This window comes from Prinia subflava, chromosome 1 (genome assembly GCF_021018805.1).
Source record: "Prinia subflava isolate CZ2003 ecotype Zambia chromosome 1, Cam_Psub_1.2, whole genome shotgun sequence".
Taxonomy (NCBI): Eukaryota; Metazoa; Chordata; class Aves; order Passeriformes; family Cisticolidae; genus Prinia; species Prinia subflava.
In genome coordinates this window covers 104,555,652-104,582,857 of record NC_086247.1, presented here as the reverse complement: position 1 = coordinate 104,582,857, position 27,206 = coordinate 104,555,652, and the positions used below count along the sequence as shown (strand labels likewise).

The 27,206-nt window shown below is 35.8% G+C and overlaps 1 protein-coding gene across 19 annotated transcripts in view; it reads left to right on the top strand.

Annotated features, from left to right (window-relative positions):
- Window positions 1-27,206, top strand: part of CLASP2 (cytoplasmic linker associated protein 2) — a 145,345-nt gene that overhangs the window by 89,778 nt on the left and 28,361 nt on the right. For 5 of the 19 annotated variants that reach the window (XM_063405964.1, XM_063405993.1, XM_063406103.1 and 2 more), the window contains 11 exons: window positions 188-243; window positions 1,346-1,516; window positions 4,748-4,771; window positions 7,492-7,509; window positions 9,457-9,558; window positions 14,624-14,794; window positions 15,700-15,807; window positions 19,438-19,500; window positions 20,165-20,271; window positions 23,413-23,657; window positions 24,182-24,245. In XM_063405964.1, coding sequence (XP_063262034.1) covers window positions 188-243; window positions 1,346-1,516; window positions 4,748-4,771; window positions 7,492-7,509; window positions 9,457-9,558; window positions 14,624-14,794; window positions 15,700-15,807; window positions 19,438-19,500; window positions 20,165-20,271; window positions 23,413-23,657; window positions 24,182-24,245 — 1,129 coding nt within the window. The remainder of the gene's footprint in view (window positions 1-187; window positions 244-1,345; window positions 1,517-4,747; window positions 4,772-7,491; window positions 7,510-9,456; window positions 9,559-14,623; window positions 14,795-15,699; window positions 15,808-19,437; window positions 19,501-20,164; window positions 20,272-23,412; window positions 23,658-24,181; window positions 24,246-27,206) is intronic. The other 14 variants (XM_063406000.1, XM_063406020.1, XM_063406092.1 and 11 more) reach the window with 7 other exon arrangements.

The window sequence follows — 27,206 nt, the reverse complement described above, 5'->3', positions numbered from 1 at the left end:
TGTATAAAATATAAAAGATAAGATAATTCTGGTTTTCTTATCATTCTGTATTTCAAGTATTTATCCTTAAAATAAGCTGAGAAGGTTGAAGGAGAGAAAAGAAGAGAAATGGGGTTTCCCCCTCTCTTTTATTTTTGACCTTTGCATCTGATAAATAAAGCTTAACTGGATTTATTGACTTTTTCAGTCGGCCTCTATCATCTAAATGGTCTGCAGCCAGCCCAGCAAGTCTTGCAGGCAGAGGTAAGATGGTAGTAATGTAGTGCAGTGCATAGTTAGTTAATGTTCTTTGAATTAAAAGCTCTAAATGCAGCTTAAAATTTGACTGTATCAGCATTTACCCTGTGTTCAAGATAAATAATGGTATGTGTTACTACAAACTGTACCTAGAGCTAAGATTGCCTCACACTCAAGTCACATTTTATGTCGTTTCAGTTGTTGCAAGACATGATTCAGTATTAATTGGTCATCTGCCCTGGAGTTTGTCATGGAACAGTCACTCTCAAAGAGACAAAACATTATTCTTTGGGATGTTCATGATTAGGCATACGGCAGTTGGAAATTACAGACTCACTGTCTCTTTCATCTGTTCCCATGTAGCTGTTACTTGTTCTAAATAAATAAATAAAAGCATTAGCCAAATTACATATTTGTAATTCAAAAAGTTTAATTATGCGTTTAGTTTTCACAATTTAATTACTTCAATGTTTTTCCCATAATGTCTTAGTAACTCCTTGAGAGTAAATGATTGAGCTGCTTTTTGAAATGGACTGTAACTCAGAGTGGATACTGAAACTGATCAGGAGAGTCAAGTTTAGAAGACCTAAAGCAATGGTTAAATTAAGTAAAAAAATAGGAAGTGAAAGATTAGACCCCAAGTATTTCAGAGTACACATTCTGCTTGCCTGTCTGTGCCTTTACCTTAGCTGAAATGTGGGAATAATTTCTTCCTTCAATATCTCAAGGAAGGATGTGGATTTTTTCACATTTGTGAATCATTCAATAATGTAATAAACCACACAAAGGTTCAGAATTATGTCATTTGTGCTAGGGTGCGAACAGACAGTTTACATTAAATAATGCTAAAATTTCGTGCTGAATGAAGATAAATACTGCTGTAAAGCAAACTGTCCTTTATATGCAGTTCATTGCAAATCCAGGTCTAATTTTATTTTCAATCTCAGTAATTCTTGGTTAAATACTAATTTAAGCTGTTTTACGTAGTTTTTCATGGTTTCTTGTAAGCATGCTGCGGTAATAGAAGAAATTAAGAAATTAACCTTTAAATATCATTCATTTTAATCCACATCAACTCCTTTCTTTTTTTGTTCCCCTTTTCTGGTAGTTTCAGGCAGCAGCAGGGGCGTCCCAAGCCCGGGCACCCTGCAGAGGTCTCGCAGCGACATCGACGTGAACGCTGCGGCAGGCGCGAAGGCGCGCCATGCTGCTGGACAGGCAGCTGGAGCTGGGCGCCTCTCAGCAGCCGGGCTGCCCCCCGGCTCCTACGCCTCCCTAGGTAAGGGAAGCACCTCTGCACTGCTCTGAGGGGTTTCTGGGGTTTTCTTGATTAGAAAGTTACAGTGCAATACTCCTGTGTTTGAAAAGCGCTCATTGTTACTGGCTGTGCTGGAGTGTGGCAAAAGGGCAGGCACTCTGAAGTAAGTCACAAACTTTCCCAGATGCTTTACGTCTCTTGTGCTGGAAGATGCCAATGCAAAGAGTGTGTCCATACTGTGCTCTTTGAATGTCTTAATCTAGAGTTAATATTAAGTGTTGGAAGGAGTGGTACCTTGACTTAACAGCACATGATGATCATGCCTCTTCAGGTATTTTACAAGAGCACTAAAGAGATACCCTGGCAGTAGGAGGTGGCTTCTTCATGAAATAGAGAAGTGTTTTACACAATAACTTACTACACTGAGTTCATAATTTCTTCCTAAGGGCATTGATGGAACTATGTGTATACTTCACCTAGCTGGCAGTCTCCACTGATACTGCTGTTAGGAAGTGCTACAAGTGGTAAGAGTGCAGAAAATGTTTGATAGTGGAGATGGTGGTGTTGGTGCTCGAACATCCACTAAGTGGTATGGTAAAGGACTATGAACATGCTTTTGTTCTAAATTTTTAGCTTTTCAGTGCTGTAGGGATAACGGTGGAGGAAGAGAGGTTCGGTGTTCACAAAACTGGTTTTTTTCTTCTTAGCTTCTGTACCAGCTAGATCACCAAGGAGAGACATGTTCTAGTGTTAGTATGGCCAGAGGTGATCACAAGAGACAAAGAAACTATACAGTTCTTACGATTTGCGTTGTGTTTGGGTAGATGTTAGCCTATGTCTAGGCTGTGGTTTGCAAAGGTTTTGGTTGTGCTTTTCAAAATCAAAGCCTGAGTTAAAAGCTGCCTAGAATGAGTTGATTCTTTTGTCATCAGGGCCTGCTTGAAATGCTGTGAACAGCATTGATTTGTAGTGTTAATTTAAAGAGTGAGCAATCCCAACTTTAAAGGACTACTTGATCCTTGGAATAGCAGTTTTGGATGTGGGCTCCCTCTGGTGCCCACACAGGGGGCAGCAGAACCTGCTGGCTCACCGATGGACACCGACATGAGCCTGCTTGGTGGAGGGGATGCACTGGTGGTTCCTCAGGGAAGTTGTGGATGCCGCATCCCTGACAGTGTTCAACACAAGGCTGGATCAGGCTTGGAGCAAACCACTCCAGTGGAAGATGTCCCTGCCCACAGTAAGGGGGTTGGAACTTGGTGATCTTTAAGGCCACTTCCAACTCAAACCATTCTATAATTCTGGAACTGTCAGTTCCTTCTAACTTAATGCTGAAAAGCCTGAAATATGTGGGATGATTGTTTTCCAAGAACCGAGTATTGCCTGGTGTGTTTTGGTGCAACAAAACATATTTTGAACCTCAGATAAATTTTGATTCAGAGTAGTAGAAGTGGTGCAGCGCATGGTGACAGAGGGAAAATAAATGTCAAATGGAAAACAAAGAGAGAGATCCTGCTCTGTTAATGTCTCTTTTATGTTACTCAAATGAAGGGACTATAATGTCTTAAGACTTTCACAGAAAATTAGCTCCTGATTGGAGTATTGATTTGCTTTTAGAACATTTTAAGCAATATCTGATTCATTTGAAGAATTTTTTAAGCATGGGTTGAGAAAGGCACAGAGGCTTCCAGTGGTGGATTTATGCAAGAAAATAACAGAAATAGCTTATTCTCTTTGTAACTTATTGATTGAATGAAGGAGGATGGGGGAGAGGAATAAAAAGCTGTAAGTCTAGGTCTATTCATGTGAAGAATTTGAATTTCTGGAAAGCTTTACCTTGCTAGCAGATGCAGTCGTGTGTAGAACAGTGTGATGGTCATTTAAAATGGCAAAATAATGTAATCCTGGCAAAGTACTGTAGCAGTCGAACTCTAGTGCAGACAGTGAAAGGGCAGTGGTAGTCAAGGAGACCAAGATGTGTTTGCAGTCGCATAAAAACAGTACTGCTTGACTGATCTTGGCTCAATCTCCTAACAGTTTCTTACTGTGGTAGGGTAATTTGAATGATACATAGCATGTTGACAATGTGACTGTTTTTGTGTTGTGGATTAGCTTGAAAGTATGGTTTACTCTTAGTTTTCTAATGGTAACCCTAAAATGGAGTGTAAATCTGAGCAAGCACCATGTTTCAGAAAATGGGCTAATTTGTAAAGTTCTTTCCTCTCTTCATTCAGGGGATTTATTTATAGTAGCCCAAATATGGAAAATTAAATAACAAACTATGAATCTAGTGCTGATCATGGTCTGAAAAGGCCTAGGCAATGTTATTTTATTTCTGTAATGCTTTCCATTTCCTTCAGGTGTTGCAGTCAGTACCAAAATAAAGGACATCTCCTAGACCTTGAATTTTTTTTTCTGCCTGGCTTGCAGAAAAACATCCACCTTTTGCTTACACAGCTACCAAATTTAAAGCCTTAGAAGGCCAGAAGCTTATGAGCATAGTAATCCATAATTGTGTTCACCCATCTCTTCCCTTTTCATTATTTATAGAAGAACTCTTGCGTATTTATGGTTTATTAAAAGACTGTTCTAGAAGCAGGAGGATATTCTGTAGTTATTTTAAATATTGACTATCTTTGACATTCTTAAGTATTAATGTTCTTGTTCAGGAGGCTTGAGCTGTAATTGTGTATGTCTTGTGCTAAATATTTTAATTTTGATTGTTACTGTCAGAATATTTATGCACTACCTTCCAGCTGAACTGGTAAATATTTAATACTTTTAAACCAGAGTGAAACTCTCTCTCATTTGTCCTTTGTCTTAATTGTGCTATTTTTTCCCCTCCTGTCCCTTACCCCAGGTGGGGCTTCATGCTAAGAAGTAAATTTCATAAGAAATACAAATATGTGGTTCAGTAATGATATAAAAACGTACCGATGCTTCAGTAACTGTTTACACCAAGAATGAAACCATTTGTAAATGTTTTACTGTAAGGGTTTTCTCAAATCTGGGAAATACAGGATCAATATCCCTGTGCGGGGTACTTGTACACTGTTTTGTAATTTTGTACCTTGCATTGAACAAAACCAGCTTTGCTTAAGGTAGCTTATACATGCATTAATTAGATAAACATGTCTGCTGTATTTAATATTAATGTACTTTCCTCAATTAATGTTTTATGACTCTGCTGTGAACACCTTTATTCTAACACACTAAGTTTTCCATGTTTCTTTACCTGCTTTTTCAACAAAGAGGATACTTCTGACAAGATGGATGGTAAGAAATTATTTAGTCTGTCCTCTAATTCTATTAAATATGTAATAAGGTGTCTTTTATGTAAAAGTATTGATGTTTAATATATTTGTCTGTTCATTAACAAAGTACAGTGCTGTCTCCATTAACTCCTGTGTAATCTTGATGTCTTTTATTATATGTGTATTTGTCAGTTTTGTGAATGTTTGATCTGTATCAGCAACAGAAACGTTATCAGAAATCTGACATTACCCCTCTTTCTTAAAGAAGCTCTGTTAATTACAGAGCAGTTTTGTGGTTGTTACATGCTGATTTTAACTAGTTAAATACATGCTTTTAAAATTAATCTAGTTCCAATTTATTCCATAGTTTTACATGTAAAATCATTTTTTTAACTTAGCAGAACAGCAGTGGGAAAGCAGAATATGCTTGACCACATAAATATATTAAAAAAAAGCAAAAACCAAAAAAATCTCCTCTGTCAAAATCTAGCCTTGTTACATAATTTTAAGTGCCTGTAAATTCTGAAGTACAATATAATTCTATTAAAGAATCATTTGTGAAGAAGACCTACTTGTTAAAGTAGCTTATCAAGTATTTCACCTAAGTTTTAGCACTTGTTTTTTCTTAATTCACTCTGTTACAAACACAAAAACAGTTGAGCATCAAGCTTCTCATAGCAATTGTCCATTTCAGGTGTGTGCAAATAATGCTTCACATATAATAAAGTGACAGTCCCAGAATGCTTCTTGGTGATTGGAGTTCTAATTTTTTGCTTGGGAGCACTTAACAAGTTAGCTGCTTATTTAATATTTTGTGTCATGTATTTATTAACTGTGCATGTTTGGAAGAATGCGTAGTTTATTGGAAGCAAATGTATCTCATAGAAATGAAAAGAGGTAGCTGTCTAAACCAGAATCCTGAATAATTTCAAAACACAGATGCTTCTTTAAATAATTGGAGCTGATTTTGAGCACTAAAGATGTCAAGACTAGTTTAATAAAATGAGGAGTATTTGTACAGGATAGTAGAGTCTGTATTGCTTATTTTCATTTACATTTCCTTAGGGTACCTATAGTAGGCTTTATTTATAGCTGTTATTTATAGCAAATCTTGAGCTTTGGACATTGTCACCAGAAATAAAGGCTCTTAGGGCCATATAGACTATTTCTTTTGTTCTGACCAGAAGTCACAACTAACAATATATTGCACTTTTCTGTTTAAAAACAGCAAGGGAAATGCTATAAAATTGATCAGAGTAACAGGCGGGGTTTTGTTCCGGAGGCTGTCCCTAGATACGATCTGCAAGATGGAGTGAAAACAGCTTAGCTGTCCAGCTGTAGTGGTATGATGCAGCTGTTCTGATCTAACCACCACCAGGAGGAACTAATAATTTTTCCTTTTCCCACTAGCCTTATCCACATACTTTTTATCTCTTCTTTTGTTAGCACCGTATGATAATCCATTATCAATTACTGTAGGTGAACAAACTCCATAAAACTGATTTCATAAAAGTGACTGATACTCCGTTATTAAGCTTTTGGAACTCCCAGTGTGCTGGATGGTAGCACAAGGTTGAGAGGAAAGAGAAACAGAACCACCCCTTTTAGGAGCAGCTGTCTGTTAGCCTGTCTTAGGTGTTGCATAGAATCTGCCTTCCAAGATCCAGCTCTGCAAGACTGTTGGATTTGGAGGGGTTTGGGAGGTTTGGGTTTTTGTTTGGTTTTGAGTTTTTGAAAACTGGCAAATTTGAGCTGGAAAACTTTGAGGCACTCCTGCATACATATTACTGTAATTGATTTTTGGGAAGAAGCATTGAAATATACAGTGAACTAGTTTTTTTAGGGGCAGTTTTTAAAAATAGTTCTGTGAAGATACTGTAACATGAGAAAACCTTCTCAACAAATCTAAGTTCAGGCTAGCCAAAGACACTGACAGATGTTTTCATCGTTGTAGTTCTGTTGCAAGGCAGAAATGGTAGAGAGTGAAATTAAAAATGGAAGTACCCTTCGTTATTTTTAGGGGCATTAACAATTTTTACCATTACTATTGTATATTTTATTCCCTAATAAGATCTGTTTCAAAGGAACTTAGAGGAAGGACTGCTGATGATTCAGTGTCCCATCAGTTCCTAGGTACTGATGGGAGAAAGGCTTGTCTGACTCTCACGTTGCCAAAAATCAAGCCTTGTTAAGCTTGGCATACTTGTCCAAGTGTGATCTGATTTCAGCAAGCTCATATTCCTTCCATGTATGTGAGCAAGACTTGATCTTGTGCATGTGTATCTTCAGAGTAATCACAGGCTTAATTCAGAGAAATCCTCCTTGCTGACAGTTCTTTTCAAATTATCACTGTCCAGTGTGGGAAACACTGTGGTTTTCTCTGAGGTTATGTGTAATAGTATGTTTCATATTTTCAGAAGAGCTTGCATTACAGCATTTTTTATGTCTGTTTTGATCTCTATATGTAATTTTGTTGACTGATCTCATAGATGTAATTTTTTTCTATTGAACATTTTGTGTTTTGGAAGGCAGTGATGTACAGTGTGTCCTTGTAAATCACGATCAGTGTTGTATGAATATTTTCTTGATAATTTTACATTAGTTATGGAGCTGCAACATAAAAGCTTTAACTCTCTTGACTTGATAAAGTTTGTCAAGATTCCCAAGATTAATCTCAAAAAGAAATTTGAAAGACATAGTATTGTTTGGAATGTCATGTATTTTATTATTTTTTCTGTTTAGGAACAGCTTCTGAAGATGGTAAGAAACTACTTTGTTAGACTAGCTAATATATTCAGCTTCATATTTTCATTGATACAAATGAAGCTTTAAAAGTGGAACTTGGTGTTTCTCGGGCTTTGTGGAGGTTCATAACAGATATGGGCTTATGGGCTAACAGCTTATACATCTAATACTTCGTTGTCATGTACTGTTTTTAAAATTCTTTTGTTTTTAATTTAATTCTCAATTACTCATCTGCAGTCTTAAGTATCATTGCTTAACATTTCTACTGTGAAAATACAGGGGCTTTATAATTTTGCATTTTTTTTAAGCAAATCTTGTCACAGAATATTCCATCAAATGTGTTCATGCTCTAGGAAGCAGGTGCTACTATTACTCATCTCTGTGAGACTTGGAAGCTAATTTTCAATCTGTTAATAACATTTAATCCTGCATTAGTGAATGGATGTAGAGACTCCAAATGAGTTAACAGTTCATTTAACTCACAGACACAAACTGTTCTATTTTACATTGATAGGACTGAAACAGATTCCAGGTGATATTTTAACATAGTATTGATATAGTGGCACTCTGTATTCCTAGGTTTTGAGCCAAATTCTGAGTGCAGTTACATGCCTTGCAGTCTCACAGCACTCAGTGGGAAAACATTGCCATTGCACGGGGATAACTAGTAGAGTTTGGACTAGTTAATCTAACCATTCTTGCTAATCCTATTGTTTTCTAATAGTTTAATGAATCTCCTTTATCCTGATTCTCTTCTTATAGACTCTCATCTGTGGCTATTCCCTCTACTTGGGTGAATAATATTAATCTGGTTGGTCTCCAAATTCTGCTGTGGAAAGCCTAAGGAGGCTAGAACTAAATAAAGTCTGTGTACCTAATTCTTCAAGGTCAAATATTGACTCAGCATGACTAGAAAATACTTTAATTATGCTGTGTTTGAAAGTGTTGAGCTAGTTGAGCTGGATCCACCCTGTACAGACTTTCTGGGGTTGTTCTTGCAACTTAGAAGAATTATGGTTAACATGAGTTTGGTTTTTATTTCATTTTTCTGTTGTTTTGAGAGATTGACTTAGGAAATGTAGTATACAACACCACTATTTTCTGTTAGGAATGATCTTTCAGTTAGCTATAATTCAGACAACTGGGGTCTTCCTTTCTTTTGTAATTTATTTCTATAAGCTGGAAGTTACAAGGAATGTGGCTCACAATGCAGAAAGATTTGACCAAACCCAAGAGAATTTGTCATTTGCCATTTGACATTCTAGAGAAAAGTGAATCTCTTGTTTTATTTATAGATACTTGGTTTAATTTGTTTCTTGCTTGGCTTTTCTATCTATTGAGAGTAGTATTTCTTTATATCATGTTGTCAGGAGAAGTACTTAAATGTATTTAGTGTTTGCAAAATGATGTAGAAGGTTTGGGAAATCGGTCTGTATGACCGGAGCCAGGAAAACAGTTAGAATCTTCATTAATAAAAAAGCTAGTATTTAGATTTCTAAAAAGAGGAATGAAGTTAAGAATAAAGCTCAGAATCCTATTCTGTAGATTTATGACAGCAAAAGTACAATTACAAGCTCAAGTAATCATGAGAAGTCTGTATGTGATACAGCAACATTAGTGTTAGCATTGCATTGTATTGAGTAAACATCCCCCTTTTTTTTGATATAATTTACATATGTTGGAAGGAAGAACTAGCTAACCAGTCCAGGGTGTTGAAGGTGTAATGTGCAAATTGTTTGCTGAAACATACAGCATCAGAAGAGAAGTATTTTGCTTCCTCAGGTGTTAAATTCCTCAAGGTGTTCAAATTTCTACTAATTATCCCAAGCAAATTGTCACCAGTTGAGTTACGTTGCGCTTCTTTTATATGCAGAAGCTTAAGAAAATATTAGTGAATACTACTGATGCTCTGCTTCCTACCTGACTGTGCAAAACTGATTTAATGCCATTTTTCTTTCATAGGTCGTATACGATCAAAGCTCTCGACCCCTTCTGTTGGTATTGGAAATTCTAAAACAGATTCCAGAGGACGGAGTAGAACCAAAGTGGTGTCACAATCTCAGCGTATGTATTTTCTGTTTATCAGTTATACCTGATAAAGAGGCCAAATGCTTAAGCATATATTTATTGACCAATGGCTACAGTCAAAGTTAATTTTATAAAAAAGCTACATACTGAGTTGTTGTTCTGTGCCTTAGGTTCATCATCGCCAGACCAAAATGAAGGTATTTTTTTTCAGTGTTTTGGGTCAGTGGTATTTGCATGCTTTTCTGATTCATGTTATTTTTCTCTGGACAAAATACTAGGTTAGGTCTTAGTTTGCCAGCCAAATTAGATAATGTAACAGGAAATTAAATCTATCCTTGAATTCTTTCTTCAATAACTTCTCAACATTCTTTTCCCCCCTTTTCTGACTTCCCCAACATGAAAGGCCAGTAAACATGGACTAGAATGGGTAGGCTGAATGGTGTCCTCAGTTGTTACTTGTGAGACCTAATTTTTCATTTTTAAAAGAAGTCTTGTTTTAGCCAGAAATACCGATTTTCACTTTAAGCTAGGCACTGCTGTAGCTCTTGGATATAAACTCCTTTTTTGTATTACAGCTCTTGCCTTTATTTAACTCTTTTTTGCTTGAAGGAAAAATACTAACCCCTCACTTTACAATCAGTTACTTAGCATGTGTTGAGTCAAAGGGCTAAACCAAGCAGTTTGATGTGTGTCAGCTAATCCACAGTAATTTTCTGTATGTGTTTGGTAACCAAAGCAGATGTGACGTTTTCGACCTAGCCAAGCACTCGGTCATTAATTAAAAAGACCTCATTACCTCACACTCTTTGGCACTGGCTGAACTACAGCAATTGGTCCACACATCTGATGTTTCCAACAGGCGTTTTCTGACTAAGCTCTGTAGCATTTTCAGATTCTTATCTTTGTCTAATTGAGTAAAATGCAACTAAATTAGTGAAAGGAAGAAAAATACACAATAAAATTAAAATTATCTTCCCACTTTTATAAATTGTCAGATCTAGTGTTATAAACCAGTAAATTTTGAGGTTTAAAATTTTCAGTACAGTTACTTTGCTATCACAAACCATATCCACTTTTTTAAATAAAACCCTTTAATAATGTATTTAGTGGCAGAAGCATTTGTTTACCCTAGCAATAGTTGCATCTTTCATAAATAGAATGATTTTAGAATTTTAAAAAGCAGGTCGTAGTTTTTTCTTCCCTGTTAGAGTACTTGCCATTTAGTTTCTGCATAAATTCATTTCCCAGCTAGTACAGTTGAATCAAACCTGATCCAGTGTTTGCAGGCTTTCTGAAATACACCTTTCAAACAATGTGAACAGATGAATGTAGCATACTAAAATTCAATAGAGGAAGTTCCCTTAAGAGCTTTGACAATGCTCTAACCCCAGAAGTGTTTGTGAAATGAGAGCCTGAAAATGAGTCGTTATTGCATGGGACAGAAGTTCTGCAAAACTTGTTTTACAGATGGCTATACTGTACCATAAACAAAGAATATGTGAATAATTTAAGAGGGAGGGACAGTAAAGTTTCTTCTAATCCCTTTTTCCCCTCTGTGGAAACCTATAAGTAGTGTCTATAACAACTTTTTCATTAGTATTAGGAAAGTTTGGAATTAAGCTTTTTGCAAATACTTTTGTACTTTAAATAGATTTGGTGAATTCTTAAAACATGAAGATGTTTGATAGATGCCTGGGGGAGGGGGTAAATTTAGGTAGCAATAGAATACTTTAGTGAAGATCACTCTCATATAACATTAAATAACTGTATATCCAGAGAAACAAAATTAAGCCTTTCCAGGTTTTTTACTAATAATGACAGGGTTTTTTTCTTTCTCATTTTTGCACAGTATTAACATCTAAAGAGATAAATTGATACTGAGATAACTGGATCTGATTTCATGTGATGATGTTTGAAAATTAAATGCATGAATGCATCTTTACAGCCTTTTATTATTACTTCTGTTCAGAACCAATTGCTTCAAATAGCTGATTATAACCTGTCAGTGGGGGAGAACAAGAATTCTGAGATGTTTTAAGGAAGATAAACAGGGCAAATACAAATGGACAGGCAAAGGAGAATTCTCAGGCACTGTATGCCAGCTGTTTGGGTGATGCTTCTTTATGTGACTGAAAATTTTCACAGCATTGTGTGAAGCGTGAATGCTTAATGTTTCCATATGGGGATTGTTTTAGTTCCCCAGCTTATATAATGAGACAATAGCTTCATATTATATTTAAGCTATTATTTTTTAAAAAACCACTGTAGCACAGATGCTTTTGTTAATTTTTGGGTTACAGCTATCTTTTGTTCAAAAATCATTTTATGAAAGACTTGCACATTTGAATGCTACTACCAAAAATTTTTTTTAGGGTTTTAAAAGCCCTTTACTCTTCTATTTTTAAATTAATATAAAGTAAATGCCTCATTATATTATTCTTACCTATGGAAAAAATATTTACCTTTTTTTCCTCTCCTTTCAAGTTTGGTTGTCAGGTAATTCAGCAGGGTCTGCTAAAAGTACATTACAGTCAACATTCAGAGAATTTCTGAATGGAAAAAAATTCTTTTATACTTGAGATTCTTTTAAAGAGGAAAATGAAAAATTCTATGCAAGTCTTTTCAGTTGTGCCATTGTGAATTTGGTTTTTTTGTTTTGGTCATCCACCGCACCTGCAGCTCAGTTCCTTTACTGTTGTGTCTCAAACAACAAAGTTTTGATCTTGTGTGTAATTTTTGTTCAACTGTTGAGCTTCTTGAGCCTTTTTGGCAATGTAATATTCTTTTCAAGTAATATGCAGGCTACACAGTTTCATGCTTAATTGAAATCTAATTCTTCAGTGTTGTTGATTAGAAAACTGAAGAATTGTAATTTGCTTGTGCAGCTTTGCTTCATCTGCTTTGTACATAGCATCTGAGTTTAATTCTTCAATTGTGGAAGCTACTTAATAGCACTGCTTTAGCATAACCCCCTTGTGGCTTTTTTTTTCCTGTGTGAAATGACTAAAGCTTTCTTATTGCCATTTACCATTCATTTTTTAATCTGCTCTGCTCCCTCCCTCTTCCTGGATTATAAATCCCTACCCTAATCCTGCCTTTACACTTGTTCAGGATCACAGTCTGCTAACCCCATTGGTGGTAAGAGTCTACAGAATTCGTGTACACATCATTGTTTGATCACCTGTTTGACATACCTCATTTAAGGACCCTATTCAGCAGAAATTCTGGCTGGCTTTTTTCCATATGCTGCGTGTAACTTAACTGGGTGTAATCCTTTTGTAGAAAGCAGGAAAGATGGGAAGGGTTTGTCATTTTGGAATAGTGCCTTAGTAAGCTTTCTTTCATCATTCAGCTCACTTAGATTTGCTGTTAGTGGGAATACTGACACAAGTATGCCAATGCTGTTACTAGCCTAGTGTTTTCAGGCTATTTAGCTGCATTCAGTTAATTTATGCTGCAGTGGCACACTTTGCAGGTGAGACTATAGAAAGATCAAATTAAGTACTAGAACAAGAGGTTGCATTTCTTCTGAATATTCTGAGAAGAGTAAGTTTTTTCAGATTTCTGCCTTACCGAAGAAAATGTACAAGTCTGCAGCACAGTGAAACCTTCTAAAATATTTTTATTGTTTCAAAGAGATACAAAACAGGAAGAAAGCATAGTAATATCAGGTCCAAGTTAAAATACTCGGATATGAAGAAACTGTCAAACTCTTAATTTTTGCACATCACAGCAGTTTTGCAGGTTTGCTTGTTCTTCTGTTGCTATAAAAGTTGTGCTTGTTTTTTTCCAGGCTGTATAATACTTTATTTATCATTTCTGCTGAATAGGTCCATAGTTTGAAAAAGGGATTTTGCTAAATAATCATTTCAAGTTTGAATTCAAACAATGAATCTGAAAGTATATGCATGGTACATTTTTTAGATTTCTCTCTTCCACCCAGCATATATTTTATTTTGTTTGGGGCTTTGTTTTGTTTCTTTTGCCATATAGTCAAGCTTTAGTCAACTTGTATCTTTTTTTCAATGTGCCTCATAAGAAGTAACCCATGAAATTCACTTGAAAAGTTGCATGTTGTCTGTAAATCTGATAGCATCACTGTGGTCATACAGTTACCTGATTGTATTTTCAAGATTAATGAAGAGTTCAAATATGTATGTAATTAGTCTTTGATTGAAATTCTCTTCTGCTTTTTATTTGGTCATATTTCTTGAATTCTACAGCTGGAAACAATATGTTAATATCACTGATACAAATCAGTTACAGCTAGGGAAGAATGAAGTCTTTGTTAGGAACTTAGAACTTAAATGTTCTGTAACTGAAATATCAAAATTAAAGATAAGTGACTACAGTTTTTGGTAGTGGTACAGTACCTTGAACATCTGTAGTGCTTTGTAATATACAATTCTAATTAACAGAAATTTAAGACACTTTAATATGTCTTAATCAATTTTTTAGCTTGTTTAAATGTAATTGAAGATTCTCTACACTTTGTGGGGTAACCTCCACAGAAATGTACATAAGTACTTTGTCTTTAGTCATGTTTTATTTAATGTCAGAATAGTGCTTGAAGACCCCATGCTTTTAAAAGCAAGGGAGAAGAGTTTAAATGTTAGGAAAATCACATTGCTTAATTATAACATTGGTTGCATTGGAAGAGCTGGGATAATTATGAAATCCTAGTTTAAAGTCGCTCCCTTTAGCTTTCTAACACATTTGTTTGTTTATTTTTCTTTATTAATAGAAAATGTGATTAGTGAGACCACAGAGCTTAAAAAAACCCAAACAAACAGAGGAGCGTTCATTTTAGGGGCTGTGGAACTCTAGATGAGGTCCAGAAATAATAATTATGGTTTCTTGAGCTTACGTAGTGCTAAGTACCATGGCAAGTGCTTCCTTGCATCGATAGTTTTAACTACCTTGTGTGCAGTACTGTAAGAACTCGGACCAAGGCATTCAGTTTCATGTGTCTACCTTGTAAGTTTTTCCTGATCATTTCAGTCTACCACCACCTTCCTACTAACTTCAGGTATTATTTTCTTTTTAACCATGGTTATTTGTCCACTCTGCTGTTACTAATGTTTATTCATTCTACCTTCAGCTGGCAGTAGATCTGGGTCTCCTGGAAGAGTTTTGACAACAACCACACTTTCCACTATGAACACAGGAGTTCAGAGAGTGTTGGTGAATCCTGCAGCAGCACAAAAACGGAGCAAAATCCCACGAAGTCAGGGATGCAGTAGAGAAGCTAGTCCTTCTAGGTTATCAGTAGGTAAGAATCACCGAATAACTCTTGGTTTCCTTATAGCCTTTCTTACTTAAAGTGCTGGCTAGCTACAACTGGTATTTAATTATAGGGAATGAAAAAAAATAGAATGCATCCTAGAATGTGGCTGTTTTCTGACACTAGTTTTTGATATACAAGACAGTTCTGAACTGAAGCTGAAATTTGAGGGTTTTCTTGTCACAGTGTTGTATTTGTTCTTTTCCTCACCTCCCTTTCCTCCTTCTCTTTTTCACTTCACACCCAGAGTACCCATATCCTTTGAATGAAAGTGTGATACCATTTTGCAAATATGTTCTTCGTTACTTGTCTCCTGTGTATGTGTGTGCACATGTGTAAATGCTATGATGCTAAAATGAAAGTTACATGTCTTCAGCCTCACAGTATAATTCAATTATATTTTATTGAAACAGATGAAAAATATCTGTTGATTTTAATGGTATTGATGCTGTTCTTCCTTTGTGTTTTTGATTTTTATCTTAGCCGCGTAATTTTTAAATTTTCCTTCTTTAGAAAGCTGTGGGGTTTTTCCGTTGGTGCTACTGTTGATTAACTTGGTCTTGAGCATGAATTGTGAATCATTACTCAATGTTGCTTGTTTTTCCTCCATTCTTTCCAAAGGGTCTTTCAACCACTCTGTAAAGTTAGGAGATTGCCATTTTAAGTTGTGCAAAGAAATAATGTCATTGAACTGGCTACACTTAGACTAACCCAGCACAAACAAGAAAGTCTGTAAAAAAGGTTATGACTTAAAATACGGCATAATCATCAATGTCTTTTCTTAGAAATGCATCTTTGATCGTACTGCAAAACAGAATTGCATTAAAACCGCAACTTTTCTTATGTCTTCTCCCTCCTGTGCCGCTGTTTGCCTGCGCCCTGAATCATACTAGCGCGAGGCAGCCGCATTCCTCGGCCTAGTGTGAGTCAGGGCTGCAGCAGGGAGGCCAGCCGTGAAAGTAGCAGGGACACGAGCCCTGTCCGCTCTTTCCCGCCCCTCGGTAAGTACCCGCAGCCCTTGTCGTGCATGGCTGTCCCTGCCCTTCCTGACGTGCGCCTAACGCATCCACGCCTCCCTCGTGTAGCTTGTAGCTGGCCACCGTGTCTTCCCTCCCATTGCTTCTCCCCCCTTACCCCAATGGAGAACTGACCAATGTGTGAATGGGCTGCACACAGGAAAAATGCAGGGCTTTGCTAGGCTTAGTCTGAAGTACCGAGTCTAGAAAGGTGTGTGGTGCGCAGTGTCTAGTGCCACTTCGGAAAGGCACTCCTGGTTTTGGATATTTTTTTGAAATTGTGTTTCTCTTTGCATTGCAGTGCTCATTGCTTGAGTACTTGAGTGCAGGGTCATCTGTTGGTCAAAATTTTCTACCTACTCAATGAATTATTTTAGTGTGTAAAGAGAAAATGCACTTAATTATGTCCCCTTAGCTGTATAGTCAGGAGCTTATTGGTGTGACACAAATTGCAAGGTTTTGCAAGGTTATCAATCTGTTTCTGAGGTGTCAGTTATGATTACCTCAACATGTTGGTTAAGGATTGCAGAAGGTTTTCATCTCCATGTATGCCTGTCAAGGTTATTACCAAGTTGATAGTAAATTTTACTTAAAGTGCTTTTACATATTCAATTTGTGGATTGGGTTGGGTTTTTGTTTGTTTGTTTGTTTTTTCTTGTTTGGTAATACCAAACTCTATGCAATTGAATCTGAAATAAGTTCTCTTTTTGGTGTTACCTTTGTGTGAAATAGTCTTCATTATGTATCCTTCTTACTTGGTTTGTTCAGTGTAGCTTGCAGTTATACTACTAGCTGTCAAACATAGTCTGAAAACAGTAAATCTCTGGTTTCTATCTCAAATTGAGGCACCCAGCTGTACTCCTAATTAGCACTGGACATATGTTGTGGTCTGTTAGGGCTTCCTGCCAGCCATGGTTTTATTGGGAGAGTACAGATTAATTGAGAGCTGTTTCAGTAACTAATGCTGGTTTGCCCAGACGCTGTTTAACTGGGAAATGATACTGAAAGTAGATGTTACACAGGATCCATTAGGAAACCTGTATCTTTTTTTCTAAAACACAGCTGGAAGGTTGTGTTCAAGTACGCATGGACCTACTGTTCTTTTAAAAACAAGGGTGTTTTGCAGAGCTCTTTGTGCTTCTTTTGCTGCCTTACAGCTCGATTTGAAGTGCATGCATGCGGGATCAGATTTCCATTTTGTAATTGGTTGAATGCTGGATATCTTAAGTCTGCATTAGGCAATATCACGAGATGTGTTGCTCGGATAGATGCCACTGGAAATTTTATTCTTATTTATGTCATTCAGTTTCATAATTCAGGTATCAAAACAAGTACCTATATTATTGAAATAGGTGGAATTGTCTGATAGCATGGGGAATGCAAAGTAACATGTATAGGAATCCAGCATTGGTTAAAAAAAAAAAAGAAATTATACTGGGAATAAATGAAGATTCTTTTTTGTATGACTTTTTATTTGAATGATTTAAAATGTCATTCAGTGTTTTGGTACCAGTGAAAGATGAAATTCATCTCTGTGTACCTTGAGGCAGTTTGATGTGGGGATGAAGAGGGGAATGTAACTTGTATTGCCTCTCATTGCACAGAAATCTTTGCTTATGAACTCAAAGGAAATAAAATGGATTTTATCCCCCTTTAGGGTATAAAATGACCTAAATGCTACATAATTACTTCACTGTATACATTGGTATGAAGCGTTCATGTAATCTAATATCTCAGTATAATGTTATAAACGGGGAGATAAAAGCCATTAAGAAAGTGATTATAAAGAAGTGTCTACTTTTGTTAGTCAATATTAGATATCAGCCTAGTGTAACGTCCATATTTTAGCTAAGAAATCATCTTATTGTGAGTCCATTTAAAGTCTTATTTTGATTCATCCTTTAAAAAATGCAACAGAAAAAGTAAATATTTGACAATTTCGTGCAATTTGAGGGGTACAAAGAGTATTCTTGAAAATATGTTTTGGAATGAGTATGTTTCACCCAATATATTGTGCTTCTTTTCACTCTCTTAAAAACTTGTTGAGCATATTTCAAATGTGTGTAGGGGCAGGACTCCTTTCAAGTTTCTTGCCTAAAGTTTGAATTTTTAGTTTGCAGTTAAACCTTTAATTTTTAGGGCTCGTTGATGGAAAGCAAGGGGAAGGTTTATCCCATTAATGCTGGTATTTAAAGAACTATGATGTCTGTGTTGTGACATCCTCAGTCCTGTCTCCTTTTTCATGCTGAGACACACTTTCCAAAGAACCAACTATTCCATGAAGCATTAATTCCAAACTAAAATGACCTAGCCAAATGTCTTCATGTAGGATTAGTTAGCAGTAAAGTACATCAATGTACCTTAAGTAAGGAGTAGAGAACTTAATGTGGAAAGACACAGTGTTGTTTCTGGGATCTTTAGAGTACTTAGGGTCGTTGTGGAAGTGCACTCAGTTTAAAAAGGTCCTTCCCAAAGTGTTGTTTGGTCCGTGTCATCATTACGCGATTCAAATCAGACTCTTGAATGGCCTTTGTTAATCAGAGAAAAGGATTATTAATTTTATATGGTTTCTGTTTATGCTACTTTATATATTCAGAAGGAGTAAAATATTTGCATTTACAGTTATTTATTAAATCATGAGATTTTATCTGGGGGTTTTGCCACTGTGAGCGGACATTGAGGTTCAAGTTGAAATTGTCATTTATGTGACAATAAAATTCTAACTTAAGTGAACTGAAGAAAAAAGTTGAATTGTTTAAAAACACATTTAATTTAAAAATTGCTTGTTTTAAGAAAGAAAATACTATTAATGGTGAGTCATCTTCTTCAGAATCACTAAAAAATCAGTTTTATACAAGTGCCATTAGGAGTGGGATACTCAGTTTTATTCAGAAATCCTTTAGGATCTTCAGTTTCCAGTTTCCGTAACTTTAAAGAATCTTAATGAGCTGTAGTAACTAACAAGTGTTTCAATTTCACATTTTATTTGTTTAAATAAAATAGTAAGTATGTGAATTATTAATTGCATTGGCTGGCTTATGTTAAACTTTTAATTATAATTGGATGATTTTAAATTTAATTTACGTAGTGGTGAGCTTTTACTGAGGTTGAATTGTCTGTGACATAGGCGAGAATTCAAGTGTGCACAAATCGTCAGCTGCCAGCACAGCGGGTTTGTGCAGGAGGCACTTTTTGCAGATAATCTTTGATATGTCAGCTCTGACTGTGACTTGAGCACACAGAATTTATTAAAGACCACAAGGCAAGACCAGTACACTGATAACTTTTTAGATATTTCAGTTTGTGTTTGAGTGTGTGCATGTGTGTATGTGCAGCGTTTCTTCTTTGAACTTAAACGTACTTGCTTTTACCCTGCTCTTAATCTTGTAAATTAAAAAGAAATTATGCATGAAATGTCCAGTGTACATAAATCTATATAATCATATTTGGTATAATCACAGAACTTCTCTGAAGATTTTTGCTTCTGTTTTATACTCAGCTTCTTGTGCTTAAGCTGAATCTTTTTGATAAATATTCTCTTGTTCATGTGAGCAGCTATTGCAGCACTTTGATTCCATGGTCATAGATAGGGTTTATTTAATCCTGTTATTGCAGCTTCCAGACATCACTCCAGATCCACTGGTGCCCTCTACGCTCCTGATGCTTATGGGGCCACAGGTGAAGGATGAGTACCCTTTGCTATCATCTGTGCAGTCATCCTGGATTTTTTTTTCCCCACCCACTTGGTTATCCTCATAGTTCAGTTTTAGAAAGCATTACGTATATTAATTTGAGTTTCGTGGTTTTAATAATCCAGATAGATGTGTTTATGTTGCTACATTGTCTCCACCCTCATCCTCCAATGTTAATCCTTTTTTTCCTTAACAACGTTTTTTTTACTTGCAGAAGAACTTTAGTTTTCCATTCTTTTTAGTATTTGTAGAGCATTCTTCATGCATGTAGTTTCCTAATCAGCAGTCTCAATAGCCTTCCTATTGTATTGCTTTCTTTCTAAATGAAAACAAAAACCCAAAATGAAGAAGACATATTTAAAAAAAGCAAAACTTCATTTAAATCAAAGCATTGTTTTGTAGAGGTTTTTCCATGTGATGTTGGAACAGAATGTTTGTAAGTGACTGGCTTTTTACTTGAATTCTCTCTTTTGTCTGTACCACTAAAGACTTCAGAATGAAAACAGGGTTTTTTATCCAGTATGTAATTTATTAAAAATGTTAAGCAAATGCTTTTCTTCTGCTTGGGTTTTTATAAGTGAGTGTGATATTTACATCCCAGCTTTCTATTCTGATTGAGTTCTTTGTGTTTATTTTTGTTGTTGTAACAGGAACTGGCTTTGGAATTAGTCAGTCGAGTAGATTGTCATCATCAGTCAGCGCCATGCGAGTTCTGAACACAGGTTCTGACGTGGAGGAGGCAGTAGCAGATGCTTTGGTAAGAATCTCACACTTCTGTAGGTTGCAGACTCTTTAAGGTGTGTCGTTCCTGTATATTAAGTATGCAGAAGAACTTCTCATTTATTCTTTTATTGGCTTCTTGGGGGGGGGGCGGGGGGGGGAGGGGGGAAAGGAAATTGAGTTGGATTGAATTTTCATTCCCTACAGAAAGTTTAACTTTTGAGAAGCATGCTTTTTTTCATGGCAGACAGGAAACAGTCTTGAACTGTTGTGTTGCAGCCACTTGAGCAGGTAGAACTAACCAGCAGTTTCTCACAACAGCCAGAGAAACTTCAGGATAGGTTGAAGGCTTGTTAGAGCTAGGAATGATGACAGCTAAAGCTCTCTGCTTACCAGAAGCCTGAGTGCCATTTAAAGTTTTCATTCTGACAGTAGATGAGATGGATGCTGAGGAGAGAAAAATGATAGCTGGGCAGCCAAGCCCCACACAGCCACTCTCTCTCTCCCCCCACCACTAGTGTCAGAGAGAGAATCAGGAGGGTAAAAGCCAGAAAATTTCTGGGTTGAGTTGCTATCAGCAAGCTGAAATCCTTGGTTAATTTAAAATACTGATGCTGTGAATCAGATACATTTTTATCAATTACTGTATGCTATTTGCATATCATTAAAGACTTGTAAGTACATGTTTTCTAGTTACCAGAATGTTTTAAAGAAACTGTTATTTCACTGGTTTAAGAAAAACTGTTATTTTGAAAGTTAGTAAAAAGCAACAAATTAGACTCTAAATTACAGTCAGATATAACTGACTAGAGAGAAACAAAATTTCAAAAGCTGAAGAACTCTGTCATATTCTTAGTATGACTATTTATTGATTTCTTGGTTAGTACTTCTTTCTTGACTTACTAGTTTAAAATTTGTATGCCTTCACTGGCATAGAGATCAGAATATCTGTGGAATCTCACCTAAGACGTCATGGTTTTCCCCTTTCTGTTATTACAAACGTTTTCAGCATTAATGCTGAATGCTGGTTTGTAAACTGGAAGTCAGTCTGGATTTTGGGATAGGGAACAATAAAAAAACAGTCCATGGAACATAGAAATTTTCTGGCTTTAACTGGAAAGCCTTTGCTATAGTCCTCTCCACACAGGTGCTTCAGGAAGAGTATCTTTAGTACTTTTAGCAGCTTCCTAGTTTTCAAATTAGCTGGACAAATTATGTAGTAAGAGTAGAAGTTGAGGAGAAAGTCATGTTTCCAATGACTGCTCTTGAGGCTTGAATGTGTCCTGATTTGTTGAAGCAATAACACTTCTTCAGAGAAACTGATTTACCTTACCCGGATCCAAAGTACCATGGTGCTGCTAGAAATGTTAGAGGAAAATCAGATACTTTAACTAGAGTTTGACATTACAAAGAAGGATCAAGCACTGCAACATTTTATTATTGTGGTACTTGCATGTCCGGTTCCTTGCCATGCTCTAAATGGTACAGGTTGTTCTGTACAAATGGCTTTACTTAGATGGAAATCTGTTAATAACCACCCTTATTGTTTTATCATAGACTGAAGATTCCCACTTATAACGGTATTTTTAAAAGGTAGACTGTAGAGTCCTGACATATGTAATATAAATTTAAAAATTACAATATTCCAGATTATGTAACTTTTTTTTATTTTATGAAAAATACTTGACCAGTTTTAGTGGTGGTGAAGCCAAAGATGTGTAAGTCTTCTGCCTAAGATCCCTTTGGAATATTGCTGTATAAAATGCAGCACTAATGGAAATCTTTACATATTTTTATGTCATTTACTTTAGTACCATCCTTGGCATTTCAGATTCATTTATTGAAAAATCTTTTTTTTCCTTATGATGTCTCTTTTCCAAAACACTTAACATCTCTGTGATCTTTCCCTTCAGTTATTCTCTTACACATGTATGTATTCCTGTTCTGTTGACAATAAGCCTGCTTGTTACCTCTTGTTTTGATTAGTTTGTGATTAGTATTGTGACATCCTTTAAGTTATTCCATGGTTAAAAATGAGAACCCTGTGCAAATGGCAGTGGTAATTAAGGGGAAAAGAATCACTTATACTACTGCTCCTTTGAGTATGTAACAAAACTGAGTTTCTAAATGCGAACTTCAGCTTCAAAGTTTGAATGGCAAGAGCTTTTTGCAAAGGTGTGTGGTTTTTTCATTTTAGGATAAAGAGCTTTTTTTTTCCCTTCCGACCTTTGGTATGTTGTGTTTTGTTTTGTTGGCTTGTTTTTTGTTTTAGGGGGTTTGGTATTTTTATATTACGTATTCAGGCTTTTTGTAGAACACTGACTGTAATTGTTTCAATGACAAAATTTAGGTATTAAAAAAATAGTTCAAATCAAGCTTTTGTACTTAAGGGACACTTGACTGCATGTGTTAAGTTAATTGTGTTCGTGCTTAAATATCACTGCATAAGACACAAAGATTTTGACAGAGAAGTCTTTGTGACCAACCTGCCTATGATATGTAATATTTTCCTGGAAATGGAAGCTTAGCAAACTACTTCTTGACAATGTGTGATATGCTAGTCAGACACAGAGAGCTAAGAACAAAATTTACAGTAAGACTATATGTTGTCCAGTGGCAGGGAGTTTATTACTCACAGTGCTGCTATGCCTTACCTTCCTGTTCTCAATTTCTGTTTCTTTTCAATAATTTACTGCTAACAGCTCTTAGGAGACATACGGACTAAGGTATAGAAACTATTTTTCTTCTTCAATAGTTTAATATTTTGCCATTAACATGTTTGATACAAAATTAGTTAAAATGTCAAAATATGTGTAGACCTCTGATTCTTAAATTCTGTAACGTAGAGAAAGCTATGAAGTAACTAACTTGCAACAGTCTTTTGTCACCCTATTATGCAATTTTATGGGTTCTTGAAAGAAGACCTAAAGTTAAATGTTTCACCAAATATATGTCTTCTCTGCGTTTGCTTTGGGTTTATATTTGGAATACTGTGTAAGCCATACTTCAGAATATTTCTATTAACTTGGTTCAACCTGCTGAATGCTTGGAGCCATTTGTCAGAGCAGGGAGTAGGGGTCACCCTGGTTGTTTAGACTGCCGGTCTTTCGACCCATTACGGGTCTGCTGTGTTACCTCTTTGAGAATCAGTGCTGATCTGGGTGTCTGTGCACCACAGAAGAAGCCCGTGCGAAGAAGATACGAGTCGTACGGGATGTACTCAGATGATGATGCCAACAGTGATGCATCAAGTGCCTGTTCAGAAAGGTCCTACAGCTCCAGGAACGGGAGCATCCCCACCTACATGAGGCAGACAGAAGACGTGGCTGAGGTCCTGAACCGCTGCGCCAGCACCAACTGGTCAGAGAGGAAGGAAGGCCTTCTGGGCCTGCAGAACTTGCTAAAGAACCAGAGAACCCTAAGGTAGGGCAGCATCTTGTTTCAGTGTTGTTGGGAGGCAGGGTGTGTCTTTGAGAGTAAGATGGGGGAAGGAGCAAGGAAGCTTTTCTCACTTCTGGCTACTGATGTATATTTATATACTAGTGGATGTAGGCAATTCAAGTTGAGAATTGTTGCAATACAGAAGGTTCACAAGATGCTTCCATCTACTATGAATGGAAGGCCTTTTTTTTATTACTATAATTTTGGGGATCTTTATTCAGAAGAAATTGTTTACTACTCGATACTAAGAACACCTTTTTCAGTATCTGCACTGTTACAAAAGTATTGTGTAATATATGAGACAGTTTAAAGACATCTATAGGTTTAAAGTCTCAGTTTAGATGAAAGCTATTACATTTTTACCCATGTCTTGAACAAAACAGTTTCCTCTACATAATTTAATAGGTTATTTGATGCAGTATTTACTCTTGATTTCACTGATTGCTATGCATCAGTGTTCTAGCAGAACTAGCAAGGAGTTGACTAATGTATTGTTGTTTTGACAGTCGTGTTGAATTGAAAAGACTGTGTGAGATCTTCACAAGAATGTTTGCTGATCCTCACAGTAAGGTATGTGTAGGTTTCTCTTACTTTCAGTACATGTCTGAAAACATAAAAGAAAGGCAGTTACAGTAAATTGCATCAGTGATATGTGCATATGTGTACAATTTCACAGGAAAAAGTAGTTAATGGTGTCAGATTTCAATTAATTTAATTTGGAGTTTTGCATAAGATAATTTTCCCCCTTCTTCTGCAGGATCATGGAAATAAAGTGAAGGTTAATGTTATATACAATGCCTTGAAATAGTTCAGCAGTTTGTGCTCAAAATCTGTGTTTTTAAGAAGCTGCTGTTTACAGATGCCACTTCAACACAATTATAGATTTTCTCTCAATTAGAAAAAAAGACTCTGCAGTAATTTAAGTTACAAGTTGTCTGACTAAATCATACATAATTAGATGAGCTATGCCAAATATGTACTTATTTATTATTTTGTATTTTCATGGCTTATGATGTCTTCCATGATTTTTGTAGATAGGGCTGGCAGTTGAGACTGGTGAATAATTTTTACATCATTTTTGTAATATCCCATAAGGAGACTATATCTCGGTATAAAAGAAAATGTGATGTTTTATTCAGTTTTACTTAGGTAAAAACTCAGTATGGATGATATAAAGGGAAAACAAAGCTTCTGTTTTCTAAGACCATTAAAATCTTTTTAAGTGAGTTACTTTTCATGATAGTATTTTTACAGTTATTGTGGGAGATGGGTTACTAGTACAGCTTGAATAAATGTCACTGCAGGTAAGTAAGGAGACAAATGTAATAATGTAAAAAAATACATAATTTTATATTTTTTTTAATTATAGGCTTGTTTGAAAGAAGTGATATCTTTTCAGTATAACGTCCTACTTTGTGTCTGTATTTCGGAGTTGATAAAGTTATAAAGATAAATTCATAACAGGGTATTATTTCAGAAGTATTGACTTTTCCCAGAAGAATCCTGAAAAGCTACTTCGATTACAAAATACATTTTACACATTTTTAAGTCTTCCGTATTGCTACAATGGAAAATTAAATGTAGCATGATGAGAGGTCTAGACAGGTTAACTTAGTGTTCATCTGTCCTCTTTATTTTTCCTGTTGGAAGAAGTGACTTAGCTGCTATCTCTGACACAATGTATTTTGGAAATAGCTTGCATTGCAGACAGCAAGATTATATTTATAAAGCTGGTCACATACTGCAGAAATCCAGAAGAAAAGACTAAACCAAGCAGTTAAAAAGAAGAAAACATTACATAAAAAGAAAAGTCAAAGCAGAAGAAAGAATATTAAAAATAGAAATATTGCTGGAATATTTACTTTTTAAATGAAGTAATGACCAAATTGTTAATAGCAGCTTGGTTCAATTGTGGTTGTTGTGTGGTAATTAATATTGTAGCATTATAATGAATATGTCAGAGCTATTTTGGAAATTTTTGGGTAGCACTGGATCCAGGGAATGATAATGAAAACGTTCCAAACTTTAGTTGTATATGTCAGAAGAGCATTTTCACTTTTCAGTAACCCTTTAAAAATGTTACATTGACCTGTTCTAGTTGATTGTTCTGTTTACTGGCCACTGTGATACGAAATCATGTAGCTTCAAGTTGGAAAATTTGGCCTGTGTTGTAACCTGTGGTACAGCTGTTCCAGCCACTGAAACCTTGCCTGCTTTTTGGTGTTGCAAAGCTATTAATAGTTATCAATATGTTGTAAGGAGAACCCTTAAAGTATTAAGAGTTCGTGAGCTGTAATTTTTTTTTTTTTTAATCACACACATACTTATACATAAATCTCATCTTAGACTCAAGTGTCTGTAGGAATTGTTCTGTCATCACTTTTGTGGGATTTTGTAAGGTTTACTTTAACATGATATCCAGATGGAGGGAGTTACATAGAATAAGAGAGTAATAATATTTGGAGGAGAAAATGGGAGAATGACTTAAAGGACATGCCAAGTGCTTATTTTAAAGATACATTTGGTATCCCAATAAAACTACTTAAATTTGTCATAGAAGTTTTGAAGTACCTTTTTTGTTTTATTTTGGTTTATATTCCATACAGGAACTTTGTATTGATGGCCACTAATTTGTGTGTTTTTATCTTTTTCCCTTTTTTGTTGTTTTGTTTTGTTCTGTTCTGTTTTTGTTTCGTTTTGCATGCTGTCCCCTGTGTTGGAACTCTCTTTAGAGAGTAAGTTGGTTCAATATTTGTCGGAAGCCTAACCTTACTTGCATGAATGTGCAATTAACCCTTTTCTCTATTTTTCTTCCCCAAAGAATTCATGCAGTGTCAAGCCTTTTGCAATCATAAAATGCTATAAAAAATTAGTAAAATGTGTGGTAAAGTTTCGAGATGTGCTTTATCTACTGATTAACTGACATTGTTTGGTTATGCATTCCTGCTTTATATTGTGGTGGTTGGCACATCTGAAATAATTCACTTTAGACATAGATCACTTATAATTATTTCCACATCTGTTTATTTTTTTCTACTGTCAAATTGTTGTGGACTTGAACTTTAGATGGTTGATTTCAGAATTTTAGTTTGCATCATAAAAATGGAAACCGCAATTTTTGCTGTATCCACATAACCTTCTTCAACATATAGGTGGTTGAGTTCCATTTTCCATTCCAAATTCATCCTTTACCTTAAATGCTCCTTCAGCCGCCTTAAATTCTTCATGCTGAGACAAAATTATATATTTAGTGGGGGTTTTTTAATGCAACAAAATTACTCAACTTATTTTTCTCTAGACGTTCTCTGTGGTAAATTTAAAATGAACCAAAGCTTGTAAACAAAGCTGACTCCTCACTTATTTGTATTTTCAACAGCTAAAATGGCAGCACAGGATCTGCAGATTACTTTTGCCATAGTGAATCATAATTCACTGTATAATAATTTCAGTTTAAGCCACTTTACATGTTTGAAGTATCATAAGTCCATATTACTCCATCAAGTCAGAGCTTGTAACCAGTTTCTTTGGCCT